Below are 21,138 nucleotides of genomic sequence, written 5' to 3' on the forward strand. Positions count from 1 at the left end.
GGGCGGCGTCACGGCGGGGCCCGGCCCGGCGCGGCGGTCACGTGAGCGCTGCAGTCAGCTGACCGCGGCGGCGATGGACTTTCTGCTGGGGAACCCCTTCAGCTCCCCCGTCGGGCAGCGCATCGGTGAGACCCGTGCCCCCCCCGCGCCGCGCCGCCCCGCGCGCGTCTCCCCCCCCCCCCAGCCTCCCGCCTCGCCGCCCACCCCCGGTCTGAAGCCCGCCCGCCCGCCGCAGGACCCCTCTTTCCACCGGGAAGCGGCTGCCCCCGCCCCCCCCCCGCGCTGCCGGCCTATGGGAGGGGTGCTCGGCTCTGACTGGCAGGCGCTCTGGGCCAATGGGGAGCGCGCGGCCCGAGGAGGTGCCGGCGGCGGCCAATCGCGGCGCGCAGTGGTCTCGAGGTGGCGAGGCGAAGTTTCCGCGCTTAAAGGGGACGGGGGTCCGAGCCACGCCCCCCCCCCCGCGGTGCACAGCTCCGTGATTGGCTCGCGGCCATTCCCGCCTGCACCTCGCCGGGGGTCTTCGTTGGGAGGGGGGCTGCTGATTGGCTGGGCTCCAGCCGCAGCGGCCAATCAGCGCCTGGGCGGGAAGACCCCCGTGCCCTGCCCGAGGGGGCGGCCATTACGTGGCTGGGGGCCATGGAGGGCTTGGCGCGGCCATCTTGTGGCAAGGCCGGTGGGCGCCATGGGTCTCCCCGCAGGGCGAGCCCCAAGGGAGGCCACCAGCCTTGAGCTTCCCACCACGAGGTCTGAGAGAAAGAATAAGGCCACAAACAGCCACGCTGGTCTGGAAACAGATGTGGTTCTAAAAATGCTTACAATAAAGAAGCCTCTCTTCCCATGTTGTGTCATCCTAAGTGCCTCCAGGTTGTGCCCGCAGTGATGTTTTTGATACGGGATGTCTCCGTCCCATATAATGGCCGTTTGTGCGTTTATGCAAATGCCCGCTCTTGCTTTCCGTCCCTTGTGTAGACCTTTGTTCCGTTCCGCCATGAAGCCCCTGATTCATCGCGCTCACACGGGTGCTGTGCATGGGGCGGGTAGGGAGCAGCAAAGCAGCTGCTTTAGGAAACGCTTTTTTTTTTTAAGTGCTGCCTATTTCAGAGGCTCTCACTGACCAAACCGACACCAGGGAAGGTTTTCAGTAAGAAAAAGCTCTAAATGATCTGTAATGCCTGCCCAGATGACAGTCACATGTTTCATCACACTTTCCAAGGGAAGCCTTCTCCTGCCCTGTACAGAATGACTCTCTTTGATTCCTCCAGCCAGCGTATCAGATACGTTGTTATGTTTGGGTACAGCCAAACTGAAGTCATCTTTTGGTGTTACGGGTTACTACATGCCCTCCAGATCTTCTGATCGCTATAGTAGTCAGATTGTGAGTGGTTTCCTCATTAGGCTTTACTTCTCTTTAAGGGATTTTCAAGCAACAAACCGACAGCAAAGAAGAGGAAGAAAGTATTTCAAGAGTGTTGTCAAACAGGAGTTTGGAGTCCTCTGTATCAGAGGTGTGACAGTAGAGAAATCTTAATGACTGGCGTCAATTGGGGTTATTGGAGTCCAGTGGGGTGGAGGACTTGCAGCGTACGAGAAAGCAACTGGGGTGTGGAGGACTAAAAAGGGCTGATGGCTGTAAATATGAATGTTTTCTCCTTTTGAATATCGCCTAACATCCTGGGGATGTGGATAAATGCTATCTTCTCTATCTAATTTGAGACGTGAACATGACTTAATCAAGTTATTTAGTAGGTCTGTGGCAGCTGCATAGTGAACCCGTGAGTCTGAGCACCAAACCTACACAGTGCTGCTGCTGCAGGCTGTCTGCAGAAAGCTGATACGACATCATGGTAAATTACTTGGGCAAAGTCATATGTGTCTGACACAGCTTATTAAGTCTAAAACAGCGTTAGATGACGGCTATAGAATAAAAAATATAAATAAATAAAAATAAAAAACCCTCTGTGGCACATTGCAGTGATGTTTTCAAATTCCTTCGTTAAAGAGAATGTAGGAAATCCCACTTATTTTGCTGTCAGGGAAATGGATATTCAAATAATCAAAATGGATACTCAGATAATCTCTGTGATTATGAGTCAGTTGCAGAGGAGTAAGTTTACACCTTCTTACTCCCAGTCTTGAGATATAGTCATGGAATTTGCCTTTGCCCTATTTTCAGGCCACAACGTCTCTTCCTAAGTAAGATGAGTACAGACATTTAATTGAAATAAAATATTTCTGACCAATGGAGAAACTTCCAGAGTGCTGAAGCATTGTAGTTTGGATTTTACCCTTGAAAGGGTAACCCACTTGGCCTCTATCTAGGAGCTAAAAGAAAAATGGAAATGAGGTAAATGGAGCTAAATAAAAAATGGAAAATCTAATTTCAAGGAGGTGCTCTAGTAGTAACAAGGTGGAGTGAGAGAATGGAGAGGAAACCACCAGTGCTCTCTCCTGAACCCTGAAGCCTAGAATAGCTAGTAATTATAGCAGTACTGAAAGGGACAGAGAGAGGTTATTTTAGTGAGTGAAGCCAGGCAAGGGAGAGAAGTGAAGGTGTAGTACAGAGATGGAGAGGAGTTTTTGCTCTTTGGGGAGTGGGTTAAGCATGAAAACCAGGGAAAGCTGAGACTGGAAAGAGGCAGCAGGTGAAAGCAGATTGCCTGTGCTCATGGGTGAGGGAGAGGAGCAGATAAAACACTGTGCAAGAAAAATCCCCACAGCCATTTGGGTCCCAGCTTGCGGATGTCCCTGAACCCTTCTGTGAGCAAGTTGTCTCCTGCGTCTTTGGAGAAATACAGCAGGGCTGAATGGTGGAATCCCAGCTGAGCTGGTGCTAAAGTTTCCTTGTGGAAAGTGAAAGCATGAGGCTTAGCAAGGCAACTGTGCTGGATGCCTATTTAGGCCAGGATGCTGAATTGGGCCAATTCATTGATACAGATTGAAGGGAGGTTGGGAGAAAGGACTGTTGCGTTACTTTCTGCTGAACCTATGCTGTCTTGTGCAATAAAATGTGGGTGCCCTCAAACACCTATTGAAATTGGTGAGAAAGTGCCTGATGCTTTGCCAAGGAATTTTAAGCCATTAGGACAGAGTGCTGAAGGCATCCTGGTTAAGGGCCTGACTTGGAGCAGGGCACTGGTCTCTGACGAGGTACAGTGGAGCATGCCAGAGGATATGGCCTTAAGTTGCTCTAGGGGAAGTTTAGGTTGGATATTAGGAAAAATTTCTTCACCAAACGGGTTGTGAAGCATTGAAGCAGGCTGCCCAGGGAAGTGGTTGAGTCACCATCCCTGGAGGTCTTCAAAAATCGTGTAGTTGTAGAGCTTAGGGACATGTCTTAATGGTGAACTTGGCAGTGCTAGGTTAATGTGTGGACTGGATGATCTCAGAGGTCTTTTCCAACCTAAATGATTCTGTGAAAGGTTTCTGAATGCTGCTTGGCTGGTTAGGGATGCTTCAGACCTTTGAAGGAGAGCAAGGGGAGGTGGAGCCGGCTTAGTATCTGTCCCGGGAATGGGTGGGATTGCCAGCCCAGCACTGGGCTCTCCCTGCCACGAGGGAAGAGGCAGGAGGCTTGTACAGGAACAAAGCCACGCACTTCATCCGTGGCACAAAGCAAGGTACAGCTCCGGTGTACCAGTTACGCCGAGTTCAGAATAGTTTCTTATCTCACGGCTCCAGATAGCTTTTATGACTTAATCACAGTCAGCAGGAGTGCATCAGATGCCGGGAAGAAAGAGCCATCGCTTTGCTTCGCTTTGACCCCGTACCACAGCCCTCAGCGGCTCGGGGTTGAGGCGAGCAATTAGCGAGGCAGCACGCTGCAAGCAGACAAACCCTGGCGCTGTCACACCCGGGAAGCCAGCCTGGCTGCCAAAACAACATGGCTTTGAGGCGGGCCCATGGAGGGCTTCTTGCATGCAGCGTGGTCCACAGCCAGCTGGTGTCGGGCTTTGAAGAAGACGGCATTGATACATCGCCGATAACCTCCCTCACAGGCATACCCTGCAGCGGGTCGGGATCAGCTCGCCACACACAGAAGCTGCCTGATAAGCCCTGCCAGGCAGTGCTGGGCGGGCAGCCATTCCCTGCCTCCTGTCCTCGCTGTTTTTAGGGACTTGTCGGTGTTCCCGAGCTCAGATTTCGTGAGGGGCAGATGGCTCATGTGCAAATTGCAGCTCGTGAAACAGGGCCCGCCGTACTGATCCTTCATGTTGCTAATGAGTAGACTTTGTTTCCTTCCCTTCCGCAGGCTTTAGCAAAAGGGTAAAGTTCAGGATTTTCAGAGAAAACTCCAGCGTATACTAGGCTTGGGCAGCCTCTTAGTGCTTAGAAGCGAGGAGGATTTAGAGGGCATTAGCTCCAGCCTTCCCAAGGCCAGATAGGCCAGGTCTTAATCTCTGCTGGTAAATTCAAGTGCTTTGTCCTTGGAGATGTCGTGTGGTTGCGTTCCTGTTTTCCATATGCCCTAATTCTGCTCTTCCACCTCCGTATTTTCTGATTGCATTTAGGGCAGCTGCTCTCCTGCAGCTTTTCGCCGACCGCTGTCAGAAGGGAGGTGAGGGTGGCGGGATCACAGCACCGCTGTGGGGTGGCTGTGGGGCTGTGTGTCACCCCTGAGGAATCCCCACTTTCCCGTACAGGCCGGCCAGGTGAGGGAGCACACACGGTTTGTTTGCATTCCTTTCTGGAAAGCAAACCTGCTCCCCAGCCTTGGCAGGAGGAGCACATTTGGAAGGAAAAAGAGGGCAGGGGAGCGGGTTGCAGAGTAGCACCGAGCACAGGGAAGTGCGTTTGCAGTCTGTTCACACTCACGTAGGGCAAAAAAGAAGATGAGGGGAGTGGGGGAGGTTTTTGAACAGCAAAGATTTGAAGGTTAAATTCTGTCTTCATTTCATCCCTGGTTTCTTCTGTAGCTTGGACCTTCCTTTAGGCTGAACCCAGTTCCCAAGTTTTGTTTTTTCCTTCCACGTGCAGTGTTTTCCTTCAGGAGTGTGAAGGATGGATGTGGAATTCCTTTCAGCAGAGCAAAACCATGCGATTGATTTGCGAGTTTCACTGCCAGAGGCAACAAGCAGTTCACAGGAACTTTTGGGGAGGCTGGAGTTTAAACTGAGGTGCGTCCTGAGCGGGAGGTGCCCCTCAGCATGCCAGAGGAGAGCGATAGCAAAGTGCGGCTTTGAGACCACGTGCACCAAACCCATCGGAGTCCTGATCCCAGGTTTGCCCTGACGGAAAACACTTCCCCTGTGTTTTGTATGGTACACCAGGCGGGCACCCCTGTAGTCCATGTAGACTGCCCTGCATACATTCTCCACCACATCCCTCGGTGTGACGCTACCTCATGTGCTTCAGTGAGGAAGCTTAGATCTGCAGAGGCCAGGATTTCTCCGTGGCACGCGTGACAGAAAGTTCATCTGAATGACCAAAGTGACACAAGTTCACCTGAATCGAGAGGCCTTTGGGCTATTCCAATGGTAGGCAGACTTACAGAAAGGTAGAAAATTCTCCTTGCCACTCTCCTTGCCTTGTTTGCCCTCTTCCATCTGGTTGTGGCCACAGTGTAATCAACCTAATCACAGTCTAATCAGTAGGTTCTGCAGTCCACAGAGAAGGTGGCGTCTGCATTATGATAAGATCCATGCAGGGCGCTTCACGCTGTGGTGTGCAATCTGTGGGAAGGACACACGTACAAGAGAGGCTGTGTTGCAGGGAGCTGTGAGCAGCTTTCTGGCTGATCCTCAGAAACACGACATCCCAAAACATGATGGATGTGCTTGCCATGTCAGGAATTAGAAATCTTTTTCCTATGTTCTGGTCCCCCCACCCCATTACCGCTGCGTGAGTGGGCACTTCGTTTCAGTCCCACAGAGGGCTTGTTGGATACTTGGGTCAAAAGCAAGAAGAGGCAGCTCTGCAGAGGAGTCTCCCTCTGAAAGGCTAAAGGACCTGCAGCAGCAAGGGTCACCTCCAGATTGTGCGGGGACAGCAGTTTTGAAAAGGGAGGCACTTTAAGTGTCTCGCTGGGTCTCCTGAAGAGCACCTGGTAGGTGCTGAACTGGTCTGGCTTCTTTAGTTTGTCTTGCCCCACTGCTGCCAGGCATTTTATAGGATGGGAGTGCTTGGAAAGATGGCTCTCCCCCGCTGCTTGCCATGTGCTATATCTCAGTGTTTCCCTGCGGTTTGGAGAGTGCCTGGCCCTGCCCACCCCGCTGCCGGGCTCTCTTTGCCCCCAGCTGCCGGTGGTGTCCCTAAAGGCATCAGTCAGCCCATGTGGCTGGGGCCGAGAGACGGCTGATTACAGGGTGGAGGCACTGGTGTTCTCTACTAATAGCTGCTTGTTGCCCAAGTCTCTGCCTTGAATAACATCAAGGCTGACTGAGGAATTCCTAATTAAAGGGGACACGGTCAAAGCTGAAACCATATTGCTTCGGCTTCAGCCTGCAGTCCTCTTCTGCTCGTATTCCCCAGAGGCCAGAAGTTCAGGGGAAAGAAGCAAATGTTAAAGACGGGAAGGTCCCATCTGGGTTGTTTATGTTTGCTTGTTTATTTTTGTAGAACCCATGTGAAAGCAAGGTGACCCGTGTGAAACGCCGTATCGATGTGGTGATAGGCGCTTTATGTGTGTAAGCAACGGGGCTGATTCATTGGTCTCATTAACTTGATGCAACCAAAAGCGACGCCGCAGACATTCGATCTGTGGCGGTGTGAGCAGGCCAAGCTCGTGGTTTCTTTTCCTGGCCGTACAGCAGCAAAGCAAATAAGCCTCCATTTCTCCAGTCTGTGGAGCTGAAGTCATGCATTTTCTGCTCAGCCCCTCTCCCTTTGTGTGTACGCAGCAGGGATCGGGCGGTCCATGTCTGATAGCATGCGTGCTGTGGGCAAAGTTGAGCGAATGCCTGTCCCCGACAGCAGCCAGCGATGTGCTTTGTGGTGGTGACACCTAGTGGGAAGCATTTGGTGGCTCGGACTTTGCTGCCTGATTCACCTGATTATATTTGGTGGTGGAAGGCAGGGAGAAGGAGGCCGGGCTCTGGGGTGCAGTGACAGCGGAACAGCAGCCGTGAGAGTCCCAGGGCCACTCTTAGCCTTGTCCTGTCTTGGTTTCTGTCTTCCAGAGAGAGCTACCGATGGGTCCCTGCGGAACGAGGACTGGGCTCTCAACATGGAGATCTGCGACATCATTAACGAGACTGAAGAAGGGTAAGGGAGCTGGCAAGGGTTCTCCTCCAGCAGCAGGTCCCAGCACACTCCCTGTAGCACTACATCCCTAGGCTACAGTGGGGGAGGTAATAAGCCAGGCTGCCCAACAGTCCCTTAGATGAGACTCTGCTGGGAGATCTAGAGACACAGCAAAGCTGTCAAGAGCAGCTGTTAGATGGCTCCCTGTAATCCTTGTGAGCACAGGGAGCCATTCAAACAGGCCTTCAGAGTCCCCAGAGAAACCTAGATCCAAGCCAGGCTGCCTCCCATCTCCCAAAGGCACATTTCCAATATTTTTACTCTGGTTTATTCCTCCTTCGTATCCCTCTCTGTCCTCTGGGAATGCAGAAATCTCCGGAGCAGTGACTGTGGAGAGAGGAAAATCTCAGGCTGCTATTCAGTCCCCTGACAGTGCAAGTCCTGCTGGGGTTATGTTCTCAGCTATTTCCATATACACTCACTCAGACACGCGCAAAGCGGGTAGGAGAGCCTTTGTCTCCCTCTCCCTGGGGTGGGATGTTCAGAAATCTGCCAGCCATGTTAACTCTGCACCTGGGGATTTGCCAGTGAATTCAAGAGGGACCGCTCCCTCTCACACTGGAGATGTCAAGAACAGCATGTAGAAAAGAAGGTGATACATAGAGTAGATGATGTAGGTTTCGCTCCTGTCCCACCCCGCAGTGAAGCTGATAGAGGATTAGCTAGCCCAATTTTCTGCTTCACAGTTGTATGTTAACAAAGTCAAATGTCTCTAGTTACAGATCTATCACCCCTCGTTTTCCAGTCCTGCTATCCCCATGGTGCAGATCTGCCTGTCTCTGCTAACACTCCTGAGCTGTCACCACTTAGTATTTCAATTCTGGGTTGCTGCTAGCACAGCTGCACCCTCCTGGCATGGAGCTGTCTCCCATTCTCCTGCTAATGCCCATCCATTACAGCCTTACTGCCCCCTGATCCGATCCACTCCTGCCCTCCTTATTACCTCAGTGTTTCCATCTCACTCTTGCCCTGCAGCACTGCTGCTCTTCCAGCCCAGTCTCTCTTCCCGTGATCTGCTGGAGCACGTCAGTCCATTTGTGCCCTCTCACAGAACCACAGTGAGCTCAGACCACTCTGAGAGGGGTTAAGGAGGCCCTGCTATGCTGCTGCTGTCTTGTCTACCTGCAGTATATGCAAGATTTTGCCACTGTATCTCCCCTGCTTCCTTTCCTCCAGGGAAATTTTGTTTAACAAGCTTCTCTCTAAACATAACAGGGGTTGTTTCATCTCTCTCTCTCTCCTTCCTGTTTCTAACCCATGCCAAGTTTTTTGTGTTCCTTTCTTGGCATCTCTGCTCAGGGATTTTGCTCCATCCTCAAACAGCACATTTCTATTTTTGTATTTACTCTCCCCTCTGTTTTGTCTGTACTCCTTGGATTGTTGCAGACAATAACACAAAAGCCTCCAGTGTCAGACACAGCACTCACCAGGAGGACCCTGGTTCTGTTGCAGAACCAGAGGCAGAAGCTGCTTTACCAGTCTTTGCTTCAAGCCACGCTGAAAACGTGGTGGGGGAATGGTCACCACTGAGTATGAGATTCTAGGTGCCAGTGGCTGTTTTACTTTGATTCTTTCTCCTTAGGTGAGAAAGAATCAACCTTGTGGTAATATTTCTCCATCTGATTTCTCCTGCAGACCCAAAGATGCCTTCCGAGCCATAAAGAAGAGAATTGTAGGGAATAAGAATTTCCATGAAGTTATGCTGGCTTTGACGGTGAGTGATCAAGTCTTTCTCAGCTCGGTGATGTCCTGCTGTAGAGCTGAGTCCTTGACTGCAAAGACACGGGTACCCAAAGACAGCAAGGCTAACCCATGCAGGCAGAGAAAGCTGCAGCTAATGCTTCTTTGCCTTCAAAGGTCTTGGAGACGTGTGTCAAAAACTGTGGCCATCGCTTCCATGTCCTTGTGGCCAGCCAGGACTTTGTGGAGAGCGTCCTGGTGAGAACAATCCTGCCGAAGAACAATCCGCCTGCCATAGTGCACGACAAGGTGCTGACCCTCATCCAGGTGAGCCGAGAAGAGTGAGAGCATCTGCACCGGTTCAGAGAGAGTGTGTTTGCCTTTAGGTGTTTGTGCACTGTCAAATGACGATGGGCTGCGTTGTCTCCCTTTCCCCAGTCCTGGGCGGACGCTTTCCGCAGCTCTCCGGATTTGACTGGTGTCGTGGCTGTCTATGAAGACCTTAGGCGGAAAGGCCTGGAGTTCCCCATGACCGACCTGGACATGCTGTCACCCATCCACACACCGCGGAGGGTATGGGAGCATTGCTGAGGAGAAGGAAGCTGGGCTGATATTTTTCTGGAGGTCTAAGGGGACTGCAGCAGCTTTAGGTTGCGTTTAGAGGAAATGAGGAGGGAGAAGCTGCAGGAAAGCCTCTTTGCAAGGCTGTGGTGGGCAAAGCGGCTACAGCTACAGGGCAGGATATGTGGGGGAGGTGAGGCAGAGAAGCTAGAAGAGCTGTTGAAAGCAGATGGTGTGCAGACATCAACGTTTCTTTCATAATTGCACTACCTGGGAATGTCTAACATCGTCTTTCTGCCACTTCTCCCACCTCTGTCCGCAGACTGTGTACAGCTCCAACTCCCAGTCCGGACAGAACTCACCTGTGGTCAACTCCCCGCAGCAGATCGAGTCCATCCTCCACCCTGTCACCCTGCCCGCTGGCAGAGAGACGTCCAGCGAGGCGCCCATCACACCCACACCAGAGCAGGTGAGTTGCACACAGACCCCGTGGTGCTGCTGACCGTGCCTCCACCCGGGGGCTGTTTCACCAATGCTCTCCTGGGACTGCTGCCCTGGTCCTTCCCCAGCCTCTGTCCTTAAGGAGTTGTTGTAAAACATCATCCCTCTAGGGCTCACCAGAGCTTCTTCGTGGTCATAGTGATGAGCTGGGGCACCACAATCACAGAGTGGTTTTACTTCCCTAAGACGGGGCTGCCAGCAGGCATAGGGAGGATCCTTTGGCTGCAGGGAAGAGGGGAACTGAGACACACAGGCTTCGAGCGAGGTCTTTGCAGAGCAGTGCAGCACAGTGTAAGCTTGCTCAGTGCATGCCTCCTTATCATCTTTGTTTATCTTGCCTCACTGCTGACTTTATGTAAATCAGCCCTATCTGGTTATGTGGCTTGCAAAGGCCAGGGCTTTCTCAGTTGTTTCCCCATCCTGTTTTCTCCTTCCTCGCCCTGACTTCATATGACAGCAGGTTCAGCACTAATCCTCCAGCTGTTGGTAGCTCGCATCCCCGCACAGAACAGAAGCTAGAGACTGCTCTCGAGGGGCTCATTAGTAGCCTCTGAAACCAGAGAGAAAGAGCTTCAACTGCACACTTAGCCCAGGCTCACCTTTTGGATGGGAATTCATTTCTTCCCCTCTTCCGCTGCTTCAGAAATGAAATGATTGGAGTGGCTGCCACACAGGAGCCGCTGGCAGGGGAAAGACTGAATCATAACAGCATCCTGTGCTGGCTGTTGAAATTCAAGGTTAGGCGTAGTGGCAAAGGTCCCCGGTGAGAGCCTGGCATCTTTTAGCAGCAAATGAATTTGATGGTGAGTAATGGGGCTTCCTTCGGCTGGGAGCTCCCAGGAGCCAAACTAAGCAGTGACAAATGAGTTCTCCAGTGGCCGTTCCCTTTGGCTCTGTGAACACGCACACGCTGTGTGCTGCCATTCAGAGCTACCTTATCTGTCCCCCTAGCCTTTTAGGCTGAGCAGTTAACGCTTCCCCTCCCTTCTGCAGGTCGGGAAGCTGCGCAGCGAGCTGGAAGTGGTGAACGGGAACGTGAAGGTCATGTCAGAGATGCTGACAGAGTTGGTGCCATCCCAGGCTGAGAATTCTGACCTGGAGCTGCTGCAGGTAAGGAACAGAAGGCAGTGCTGCTGGGCAGAGGGCTGGCGCGTGGAACTCAATTTAGGAGTGACTAGAGGGGCTAAGGAATTACTCGTGACAGGCATGGGGAGCAACCGAAGTGGACAGTTTAGTGTGGGGCTCATCGGGGTGTGATGGGATAAGGGAGTCACAGGGGAGGTGGAGTTTAAATGGCCAAGGGAAGTTGCACTGTTGAGCTTGGAGTTGTCCCACATAAGGACCTGTAATCCCTGAGGGCCTATTTTTCTAAATGATGTGTTAAACAAGAGGCATGCAATTGTGAGGAGAGAGCAGACCAGTAACTGTAAAGCTCATATTCAGTTTAAATCTCATATCAGTATCTGTTCCCTCTCTACGCTTGCTGATAGGCTCCAGCAGGCTCTGGGGTCTGTCTGTCCCAGTCACACTTCCAAATCCGCGAGTGCTCAGCCTCAGTTTGACCTTTGTGGTAACTTTGCCTTGCTGTGAGCAGGAGCTGAATCGTACGTGCAGAGCCATGCAGCAGCGTGTGCTGGAACTGATTCCCCGTGTCCTCCATGAGCAGCTCACCGAGGAGCTACTCCTCATCAACGACAACCTCAACAATGTGTTTCTACGCCATGAGAGGTACCCGTCTCCCTTCTCTGCCCTGGTCTTCCACAAGAGTTGCCTGCCTTTTATTCCACCCTTTTGATCTGCCCATGGATGTAATGCTTAAGGTGTAAGCCTGTACCAACCATCTTTGAAAAAAGAGCCAATTCACACTTCTTCCTGACTTATTCCTGCCCCTTCTGAGACACTGTGTTGTTGATGGTATGTAAACCCAACCCAGAAGAAGGAGGAAACTGCATGGAAAGAGATGGCTTTCTAGCTCTGAGGCAGGCAGACACAGAAAGGACTTGCCCAGGTGGAATTTGCACCCTTTTTTGTCCTCCATTTCACCAAACTTATCTCTTCTGCAAGGGTGAAATCTGGAGAATTTGGTCCCTTTTGTCTGCATGAAGGAGAGCCAGGTTTGAACCATTTTGATTAGAATTAGCTTTGGAGTATCACAAGAAGCTTTCTCGCACCACACCTTTGGAGACGTGAACTCTGTGGGCTCCGTTGTGGTGTCTTCTGTCCAGGGGGGAGAACTGAGCCCTCAACCATGCTCCCCCTTTCCAAGTATGTAGGAAGGGGCAAACTATTCCAGGCCTTCCTGAGAAATCTGTTGGGTTGAGGGTGAACAAGCACACACTCTTGTAATTCATCCTGTCACGTCCTGTTATTTTTCTTCCAGGTTTGAGCGTCTTCGGACTGGACAGCCTGTTAAGGTAACTCAGAGTTATTGACTTCGGTACAGCTCAGTTTGCATCCTGCAGCACCTGCTGTGTCCTGCTGAGTTGGAAAGGGATCCAGTCTGCCCCACTTGAAAGCTGCAGGCTTTGTTCTTCCTGCTCAGCTGCACCAGACCACACTGGTGTGCAGGACAGTCCAGTTCCCAGTGCTGTCCTCTCCCTCCCTGGCAGTGGGCCCCTTCCCCTCACCCAAAGAATAAGGACAGACCGGTTGTAGATGTGTTTTCTGGCTGCTGAGCATGGAGAGGACCAGTTCCCAAATGAACCTCGCTGTGTCAGCACTGCCCTGTTGTCTGAGCAGCACCCAACCTACAAACATCCATTCTGCCCTGGAACACTATTCCCAGCCAGTTCTCCCATCACTGCCCCCGTTCTTCCAAGGAGAGGTTTATCCAGCTGCTATCTTTCGATGGGCTACAGAAGGGCTTTCCTCTCCAGTGTTAAAGAACTAGAACTAGGGGGTCAAGGTGTCCAAACCTCACAAAGTCTTCACTATCTTCCATTTTTTCTCCAAAGGCACCAACCGAGGCCCAGAACAGCTTGATTGACCTGGGACCCAGTGCTCCTGCGGCGAAACAACCTGAAGTCACCAACAACCTCTCCTCCCAGCTGGCTGGAATGAGTGAGTCGCCATGTAGTACTCCCCTCAGTCTTTCTCCTGAGAACCCTTTAATACCCTTGAATCACCTTCTAAAATAATTTAGCTACGTTTATAAAGTAACCTAGAGAAATAGGGTATATTGTCAACTAATAAACTCATGAAGAAACCTGTGTATGTGCCAAGGGACACAATCATGTCTCAGCATCCACAGCCTCAGGTTGTGCACGAGGTGGTCATGGCTTAAGGAGGACCTCAGCATTAGGCTGTGGCTGAGGTCTGGGCTTTCCAGCAGGGAAAAGAAAAAAGATGCTCCCCCTCCTATCCCTAGCAGCAGTGCAGTTGCCTCTTGCTGTGTGGTGTCTGGGAGGAAAAAAGCTGCTGAGCTGTACTGCAAAGGCAGCCGTGAGCATCTTGGGCTCAGGACCCAGGTCTTGACAGGTTGTCAGAAAGCCTAAAGAGTCCTGATGGTCTTCAGGACATACCAACAGCCCACATAGTGGTGCCTGAAGCTCTCTCACTGGCTGTGAGCACATTCAGTAGAGCTTGGGTGCAGCTACAGAAAATCGGGAGGACTGTATTGACAAACAAGCCAGTGGAGATATTTCTCAAGCCAGGGTTTTTCAGGTGACACTTAAGTAATGGAAATCCACTTGTCTGTCTCAGAGTCTCAGAGGTGCTTGCCCAGAAGCACAGGTTATTCTCTTCCACAGGTTATGGAGCAATTCCCTCTGTTGTCTTAAATGGTAAGGAACATCTGGCCTTCAGAATCAGCGCAGTAAATCGATGCCGCTGTTGCCAGACTGAGCTAAAAATATCCTGCTGAGCAGGGGAAGAAGAAACTGAGTCTGGCACTTCACTCACAACACCGAAAGCATGAATACACTGTTCTGCTGCTGAGGGGCAGGATTGATGAGTGGGCCTGGAGCAGTTCAGCCTGTTCTGATGCTGGCTTTCCACTTAGTACTCCAAGCACATGGCCCTCTATTCACTGCTCTGTCCTGCCTGCTCACCCTCCTCTGTCTCCCACAGACCTGGGCTCAAGCAGCGTGAGTGCAGGGCTGCAGTCCCTCAACACCTCCGGCAAGCTGGAAGAAGAGTTCGACATGTTTGCCATGACCCGGGGCAGCTCGCTGGCTGAGCAGCGCAGAGAGTGAGTGTAGCACCCCTTCTGTTCTTGCCTTCTTGTAAGTGGGGAGCGTGCGGGGAAACGGGGGCTGTGAATTCAGCAAGCAGCAGTTCCTAGGGGGCAGTCGGATGTGACAGAACCGTGCTCTTCCCATGCAGTGTTTGTAGGATGACCTCAGTAGTTCCCCTGCTAACATCGTCTCCCCCTCACAGTGTCCTGGGCACATGGAAAAGGAAGTGGTCTGTGTGTGTGCATGTCCCTTACTGCTAAACAGAGGGGCTGTGTGTGCTGGGATGCTCAGTGTCAGGAGATGAAGGTGTGGAGTGGGACTGGCTGAGTTTCCTTCTCTGTCTGTGAACTCAGGAGTTGCTCCGTGCCCTGACTGGGGAGATGTTGAACTCGGTTGTCACTGAATATCGGTGGAGCCTAATGGACTGACTGTTGAACTGGAGTGCAGGAAATACACAATCCACTGTGGCTTGCAAGACAGGGCACTGCTCTGTGCCTCAGTTTCCCTGTTGGTAAATGAGACTGATGTTTGAGACTTCCTTACGGAAAGCAGTAAGAGTTGGGTGTTGTCCCATCTGGACTGAAGAGGGCTTTTCTCTTCTGCAAAGAGTGGATTCCTGAGTCCTTATTCTGGGAGGAGCCAACAAGAGCTGTGCTGACTGGATCCTTTTGGCTCACTGAATCTCTTTCACCTGTCAGAATCACCCCCTGTTCTCCACAGGTTACCAAGCAGCAGAGTCCACAGGCACAGGGCTCCCTCCAGCCCTCCAAGGCTTGTGCTCTTGATCTCCACCCCTGGAGTGCCTTCCTCTGCAGTTGTACAGTGGCAAGTTCAGACCTCATCAGGATGCCTCCTTTCATTCCCTTGTCTCAGATTGCTTCTAGCAGCCCACAGGCAGCACACAACTTGATTTATTCCTGGTCATCGTGTCCAAACACTGAGCTCCTCCTGCTCTGCCTCCACAAGCCGGGCTGGCCTTGCTCCTCCCTCACCACACTGCTGGGCTAGGAGCACGTCAGCCTGTTGGGAAGCCGTGCTTAGACACCCAGACAGCTGGTTTGGGCTCAGCCTGTTTGCTGAACACGAATCCCACCACTCTTAGCCCTAAACCACTTCACTCAGGGCTGGGAACCCCTGGGTAGATGGCTACATGCAGGGAGCTCCCAGCACACGGTGGATGTGCTGCCTCGGGGTAGAGGCAGTCCAGGGCAAAACACAGGTGCCAACAGCCTCCAGTTTGGGGCTGAAATCTGAGCTTCTGGTATGTGCTCGGTGCTGGTGGCCAAGGGAGAGCTGGGCAGGGGTGGAATCGTATCCTCCCCGGCATGGTGCAATCCTTAACACACTGAGACTTATGATCTTTGCTGTAATGAGGCGTCTTCTATTTATGCCTCTCTGCCTTCCATCTGCCCACATTTGCACCCCTGCCAGGTAGCCTCTGCTCTCACTGGCTCGGGTTTCCCATTTCACTCACCAGCCCCTGCTGTCAGTGTCCCCCTCCCTGTGAACCGACCCGTTTCCCTGCTGCTCCCGGACAAGACGTTCTTGCAGCTGGGGTCTGTTCCTGACTCCCCATGCTTCATGAGCATCTCTGCGAAGCAGTGCTTGAAACACCTCAAGCCTTTCCTGCCGTTCTTCCTCATCAGTGGCATGATAGCAGCGCTGTACTTCATCCTTGATGCCATCGTCCACAGCGGCCCCTTCACGGATGAGCACTTTTTCGAGAAGTTTGAGCGTCGCTGGCCCAAGCCCCTGGCCCTCAACAAGAACGGATCCACGTGATGGGCTGCTACGGCTGCAAGGAGGGGCCTGGGAGCAGCTGGAGGGGAGACCTGCGGAGAGCTTCTGGGACAGGCTTCGTGCTCCCAGCATGGAAGGACTGTTGGTTCCAGCCTGCGTGGATCAGATGGTGACGTGTGGCGTTAGTGTGTGCAGTAGCTGCGTAGTGGGGACACGGAAATGAAATAAGGGAGATGAGGGGTGGGACGTGTCTCTGTGTGGAAAGAAGTTGCTGTAACGAGGTGTTTGAAGACCCTGAAGCAACGCCAGGCTATTCTGATCATCCAGCCTAACCTCCTACGTGGCATACATCAGCGAGTCTTTGCCACCACCAGTTCTTGAGTGGTCTTGGTTAAAGATGTGGTTCTGAGCTGTGCCTGTGAAGGTATACAGGTACACAGGGGCTTCAGTGCTCAAATCCTTCCTGTAGCACTCTGCTGGTCAGTCTGTGTTAGTTATCTCTGTCGTCAACCCCAGAGAAGATGAGTGCCATGTTCGATGCACCTAGCTCTGTACGACTGTGTTTTAGTCTGTTGGATGGTTGGTTTCGGGCAACGCCTTGTCATCCTCTTGTCGTGTGCCTCGGCTGTCCTCTGGTTTCCCACAGTGATGTTGCAGTGAGCAGTTTATTTTGTTTTGTGTGGGCTGCATTCATCTTTCGTAGGGGTTTTGCCTACCTTTCTAGAAGCTCTTGGTAGCAGAGCAACAAGAGATGAAATGTTCTGTAGTCAGCAACCCTGAGTATATATTTAGGAGTTCCTGCTCTCCACTCTCGGGCTTTTTATTCACCTGTCTGTCATCTAACTTTGTGCTTTCAGGGTAAAGTACGAAGATCCCCAAGCCTCCAAAGGACTCGCTGGTGCCCTGGATGCCCGACAGCAGAACACGGGAGCGGTAAGTGGCCACAGAGCCTTTAGTACATCCTCAGGAGTGGTTGTGTCCTCCTTGCTCACCAGTGCAATAAACGTGCAGTCGGTTTGGAAAAAAAATCAAGCATTTAACATGACTGATGATAACTCCTCGTCTCCACCAACCTGCATTCACTCCCTGGGCTCTCTACCTCATGTTTTAAACCTCGGAGGTGAGGAACTATGGAGAGTCTGGACTTGCCTCAGTTGGTAACAGGATAGCCTCCCTACATCTGCAAGGAAATTTCCACTTGGAAATAGGTTTTATTCTACTTCAGCGGGTTTCCAAGTCTGTTTGCCTCCTCTCTGCAGTCAGAGAAGTGGGCCACCATTAACAGCGTGTTCTTTCCCCTCCCCCCTAAACCCACTGCCTCCCCTCTCCCCCACCCTCTGCAAGAGCAGTGTTCAGTGCAGACTCTCTCTCGACCAGGGGGAGTTTGGTGCCTCCAGTGATGGAGCCCAGCTGACTAACTGGATGGTGCGGCAAGGAATGGTGAGACTGTGGGGCGCCAGCAGGGAGAAAGGAGGCTGGGGCTGCTGAACTAGACAGAGGTGCCACTGGCACAGCACATGAGGATGCACAGCAGACATCAGGAGACTGCAAAGTGACATGGCACAGCCCTGCCCTGGAGACCAGGGTCGGGAAGGAAGCAGGCAGAGTGTCAGTCTTCCCTCAAGCATACGTAATTGTAGGGAAAAGTCCCGGCAGCCTGGAGGCCCAAAGAGCATGTGCTGTGCTGCTCTGTGAGCTAAAGGATGCCCTGTTACGGGCTGGGTGTCCCAGGAGCAAGGGCACTAATCAAGAGTAATATGGGGAAGGCTGCTGCTGTTCATTCCCTCTGCAGCCTCTCCTGCCCACTTGGAATAAAACTTATTTTGGCTTTTATCCTGCTGGAGGACTTCTCTTGTAGCTAAAGAGTTCAAGCCTCCAAGATTTTGAATTTTGTCTGTCGGCAGCAGGAATTCCTGCACTGCACCACCTCAGGCATGCTGAGGTTTTGACACACCCAGGTCTGAAGTCTGTGAGCCTGCCTTCCTGAAATGGACACTGCCTAGACTGATGTCTGCTCTTGGAAGTTTCCCCACAAGCTGTCCAGCTAGCTTGAACGCACTTCTACTCCAAAGAGTTTCTCTTTGGGTAGACAGAGCCACTTTGCTTTGAAACTTCCTCGATATTACACATCCTCTTCCATCCCTGCTCACCCCTCTGCCAGCTGTGGTAACTATCTGAACTTGCTACCTGGTTTGGGGAAGTCTGCCTGTCCTTGGTGAGAAGGGGTTGCTCTTCTTCTTGGCCTCGCTATCTTCTGAGAGAGCTGTAGGTACTATATAGACTAAGAAAAAAGCTCCTACAGATACCCTCTGGCATTTCTGCTTGTAAAACCTCTAGCAAGGGCTCAGCTTTGCTCAGCTTTGTTCAGGAGCTTGTGACTGGAGGAAAGGATCTGGGGTTTTGATTTGGTCTTGGTTTCCTTCAAGGATATCTCTGTCCATTAGAAAGTTGTCTCTGCTGCTTAAATTGCACATGGATGTAAAGTCTTCTGCGCTAGCTTCTTCCCTACTGGGAGTCAAACTTTAATTGCAGAGCACTTTGTCTTTGATGGATCCATTTCTATAGTTTGGTGTGATGTCAGATTCTGCTGTGCTTCGTGATCTTGCCAGGGAATCACTTCTTGGCAGGTGTATTTTCCCCTCAGCGTGGTACCAATCCTGGCACATTCATTATCTTCAGCACCACAGACTTTGACATCAGACCATCACTGCTCTGTGGAAGGGAGGCGATGTGGAGAAAAGCATCTCCTCTGGCTGCCTAAAACAAGCAGCCAGCTTCCACCTAGTGGGTCCTTACCGGAATGGAAAGCCTCATCCTGTACTAAACCCCAAAGCCAACTACCAAACCCCAGATGCTTTTAATGGCACGCATCCTATAAGCTACGCGTGCCAGGGTGTGGATGGGGCAGAGGAAGCAGGTGAGCCGTTGGTAGCTGGGAGAGCTTTGCATTTGCAAGTCGCCTTTGGAAGGGCCTGAACTGACGGAACGGTGGGGCAAGAGGGTTAGATTTTGATTTGGGCTTCTCTTTTGCAGAGTGGGTTTTAAGAACACCCTCTCTCCTCTTGGCCTCATTCCTCTTTTTCCTTCTGTCCCAGGTGCCGGTTCCGCAAGCCAATTTCATGGAAGACATCGAAAAGTGGCTCTCCACTGACGTGGTAAGCGAGGGGCTGCTGTCCTGGAGGCAGGAGTCCTGTCAGAGCTGTCTGTGGGGCTGGATCTTAGGCAGTGCTCAAGGGCACCAGCACTGCTGAATGTTCAGCACAGGCTGCTTGGAGGGAGCAGGGGAGGAAAAGGCGAGGACACAGGGCCTGGGGTATTGTAACAGTATAAAAAGCCTTTTGGGAGGCACAGCTAATGAGCTGGGGCTCAGGGCCACTTAAACACGTCTGTACTGCTGAAGAGGGGAAGCACTGTCTTATTTCCCTCCATGCAGACAGAGAATCACACCTGTGGAGGTACCTTTGCCTGCCTTGCCTCTAACCATGCCCTTCTCCTTCCCTAGGGGGAGTCCGAGGATGCAAAAGGTGTCACCAGTGAAGGTAAGAGTCACCAGCCAACCCCCTTCTCCAGCTGGCAGCACTTGGGCTTTTCCACAAGCCTCTCTCCTTGCTGATGCTCTGCTCTTGTCCCAGAGTTTGACAAGTTCCTGGAAGAGCGAGCAAAAGTTGCGGACCGGCTCCCCACTTTGTCCAGCTCTTCGGCAGGCACGTCCGTCTCCCCTCCTGCTGCCAGCCATCATCGGAAGCAAGCGAAGGAAGATGACGCTATGTTTGCCTTGTGAATGCTACTGACTGGTGTGCTGTGGAGCAAGAGGCTGTGTGTGCTGTTTCGCTCGCCTCCGACCAGGGGCCAGCAGGGGAAGGACTCTGTCCCCTTCCTCCACTCTCTTCCTGTTTTCTTTTTTTTTTTTTTTTTTTTTGAGTTGTTTTTATCTTAAAGCTGCTTTCAGATTCCAGATAACCATTGTTGTGTTTAGGGACGTCGCACAATAGGCTTGTGAAGGGGCTTTTCAAAGCTGCTCGAGAACGTGGAAGGTGTGGGCTTTGGTTTTGGTACGAGGTGGGCAAAGCAGAAGCAGCTCCCCACCCTCCTCTCCAGGGAGGCAGTCAGAGATCTTGCCCAGGAAACAGGAGAGGCTGCAGCCTGCTGCTGAAATCGTGCCTGCCTGCTTCTTTCCTAGCCTCCCAACAGAGCGGGTCCCCGGCCCGCTGCCTGCCGCTGTTAGACTGGAAAGCAGCAAGGGCGTGCGACGTTACAGGTGGCAGAGCAAAAACACTAATGGTAGCGGGGCCCTCTTGCTCTAGCCTCTCTTGCACAAGTGCTTGTGGTATGCAAGACCTCCCCACTCACAACCCTTCCTCTTCTCCCCCGTCAGTTTGTCCAGAGCCCAACCCAAGCCCCCACGTTTCCGTTCCACAGCAGCCAGCCCCCAAAGCCCTTGGCTGCACGCAGGGCTCGAGCTGTGAGTGGTACCCAGCCTGCGGGCCGAAAGGGCTGCCTGCCCTGGGGTGGGGTGTGCCTTCAGCAAACTCTGCAGTTAATTTAATTCCCCCCCTTCTCATCCTTTCCTCCCCTCTTTCCCTGATACCATCCCGCCTCCCTCTTGCTGCTTCCGCTGATGCCTTCCACCGTGTCCTGCTGTGGTGTGGGGAGGATCCCGGCGCCTCTGAGCAGCCAGCGCTAGCGGCTCCCCGTGTGCTGGGGGCAGAGAGCTGTGCTCCCTAAAGCTGGAGGCTTTAGGCACTTTTACACCGGGGAGAATGTGCCGTTGCTGGGGTAGCTTGTTCAGCTGGTGAGCGCAGAGGTGAAGCAAGACTCATCCGACACCAAAAAGCAGCTTTGCAGCAGCCGGGAGCTCCTTTGCACATGGGGAGCAAAACCCTCCCGAAAAAAAAACCGCACACACGCCGCCTAATCCTACGGGGCGGCCAGGGAGGAGGGTGCCGAGCCTGGGGCTCCTGCTCGTGGGATTTCTTGTCGAATGTGGGAGAGTTGCCTTTTTTATTGCACATTAAAGGAGCAAACTCTTGACCCTGAAGAAATGCGTGTGCTGTCTTTGCCGGCATGGGGAGGGGAAGACCCTGGGCAGCCACATTTGCTCTCTGCAGGAAGATGAGAGCACGGCGTGGGGGCTGAGCAAAGGCAGGTGGGAGCTGTTTCAGCGTGGTTTCCTGGGGAGGTGGCTCCAGCCCATCTCGAAATAGCAAGAGGGTGAGCCACCTCCTCTGCTCTTCCCCCTCTG

At 52.5% G+C, this 21,138-nt stretch overlaps 1 protein-coding gene across 1 annotated transcript; it reads left to right on the forward strand.

Annotated features, from left to right (window-relative positions):
- The first annotated feature begins 27 nt into the window (after window positions 1-27).
- TOM1 (target of myb1 membrane trafficking protein) lies at window positions 28-20,938 on the forward strand. Its single transcript, XM_084299827.1, has 15 exons — window positions 28-125; window positions 7,116-7,200; window positions 8,875-8,953; window positions 9,097-9,246; window positions 9,358-9,492; window positions 9,803-9,949; window positions 10,975-11,091; window positions 11,576-11,709; window positions 12,362-12,395; window positions 12,936-13,041; window positions 14,050-14,170; window positions 16,754-16,829; window positions 18,992-19,051; window positions 19,399-19,435; window positions 19,529-20,938. The coding sequence occupies exons 1-15, from the start codon at window positions 74-76 to the stop codon at window positions 19,675-19,677; spliced, it is 1,482 nt and encodes a 493-aa protein (XP_084155953.1). The 5' UTR covers window positions 28-73; the 3' UTR covers window positions 19,678-20,938.
- Window positions 20,939-21,138: the final 200 nt, after the last annotated feature.

The sequence above is a fragment of the Netta rufina genome (assembly GCF_964035555.1).
Source record: "Netta rufina genome assembly, chromosome: 1".
NCBI classification, from domain to species: Eukaryota; Metazoa; Chordata; class Aves; order Anseriformes; family Anatidae; genus Netta; species Netta rufina.

What these genes read in the sequence shown, in the direction of transcription:
- TOM1 (XM_084299827.1), top strand. Translation starts at nt 74, where the DNA reads ATGGACTTTCTGCTGGGGAACCCCTTCAGCTCCCCCGTCGGGCAGCGC. An exon ending in CTGACCTGGAGCTGCTGCAG is followed by an intron (nt 11,092 to 11,575) that starts GTAAGGAACAGA and finishes TGCTGTGAGCAG; the next exon opens with GAGCTGAATCGTACGTGCAG. An exon ending in AAAAGGTGTCACCAGTGAAG is followed by an intron (nt 19,436 to 19,528) that starts GTAAGAGTCACC and finishes CTCTTGTCCCAG; the next exon opens with AGTTTGACAAGTTCCTGGAA.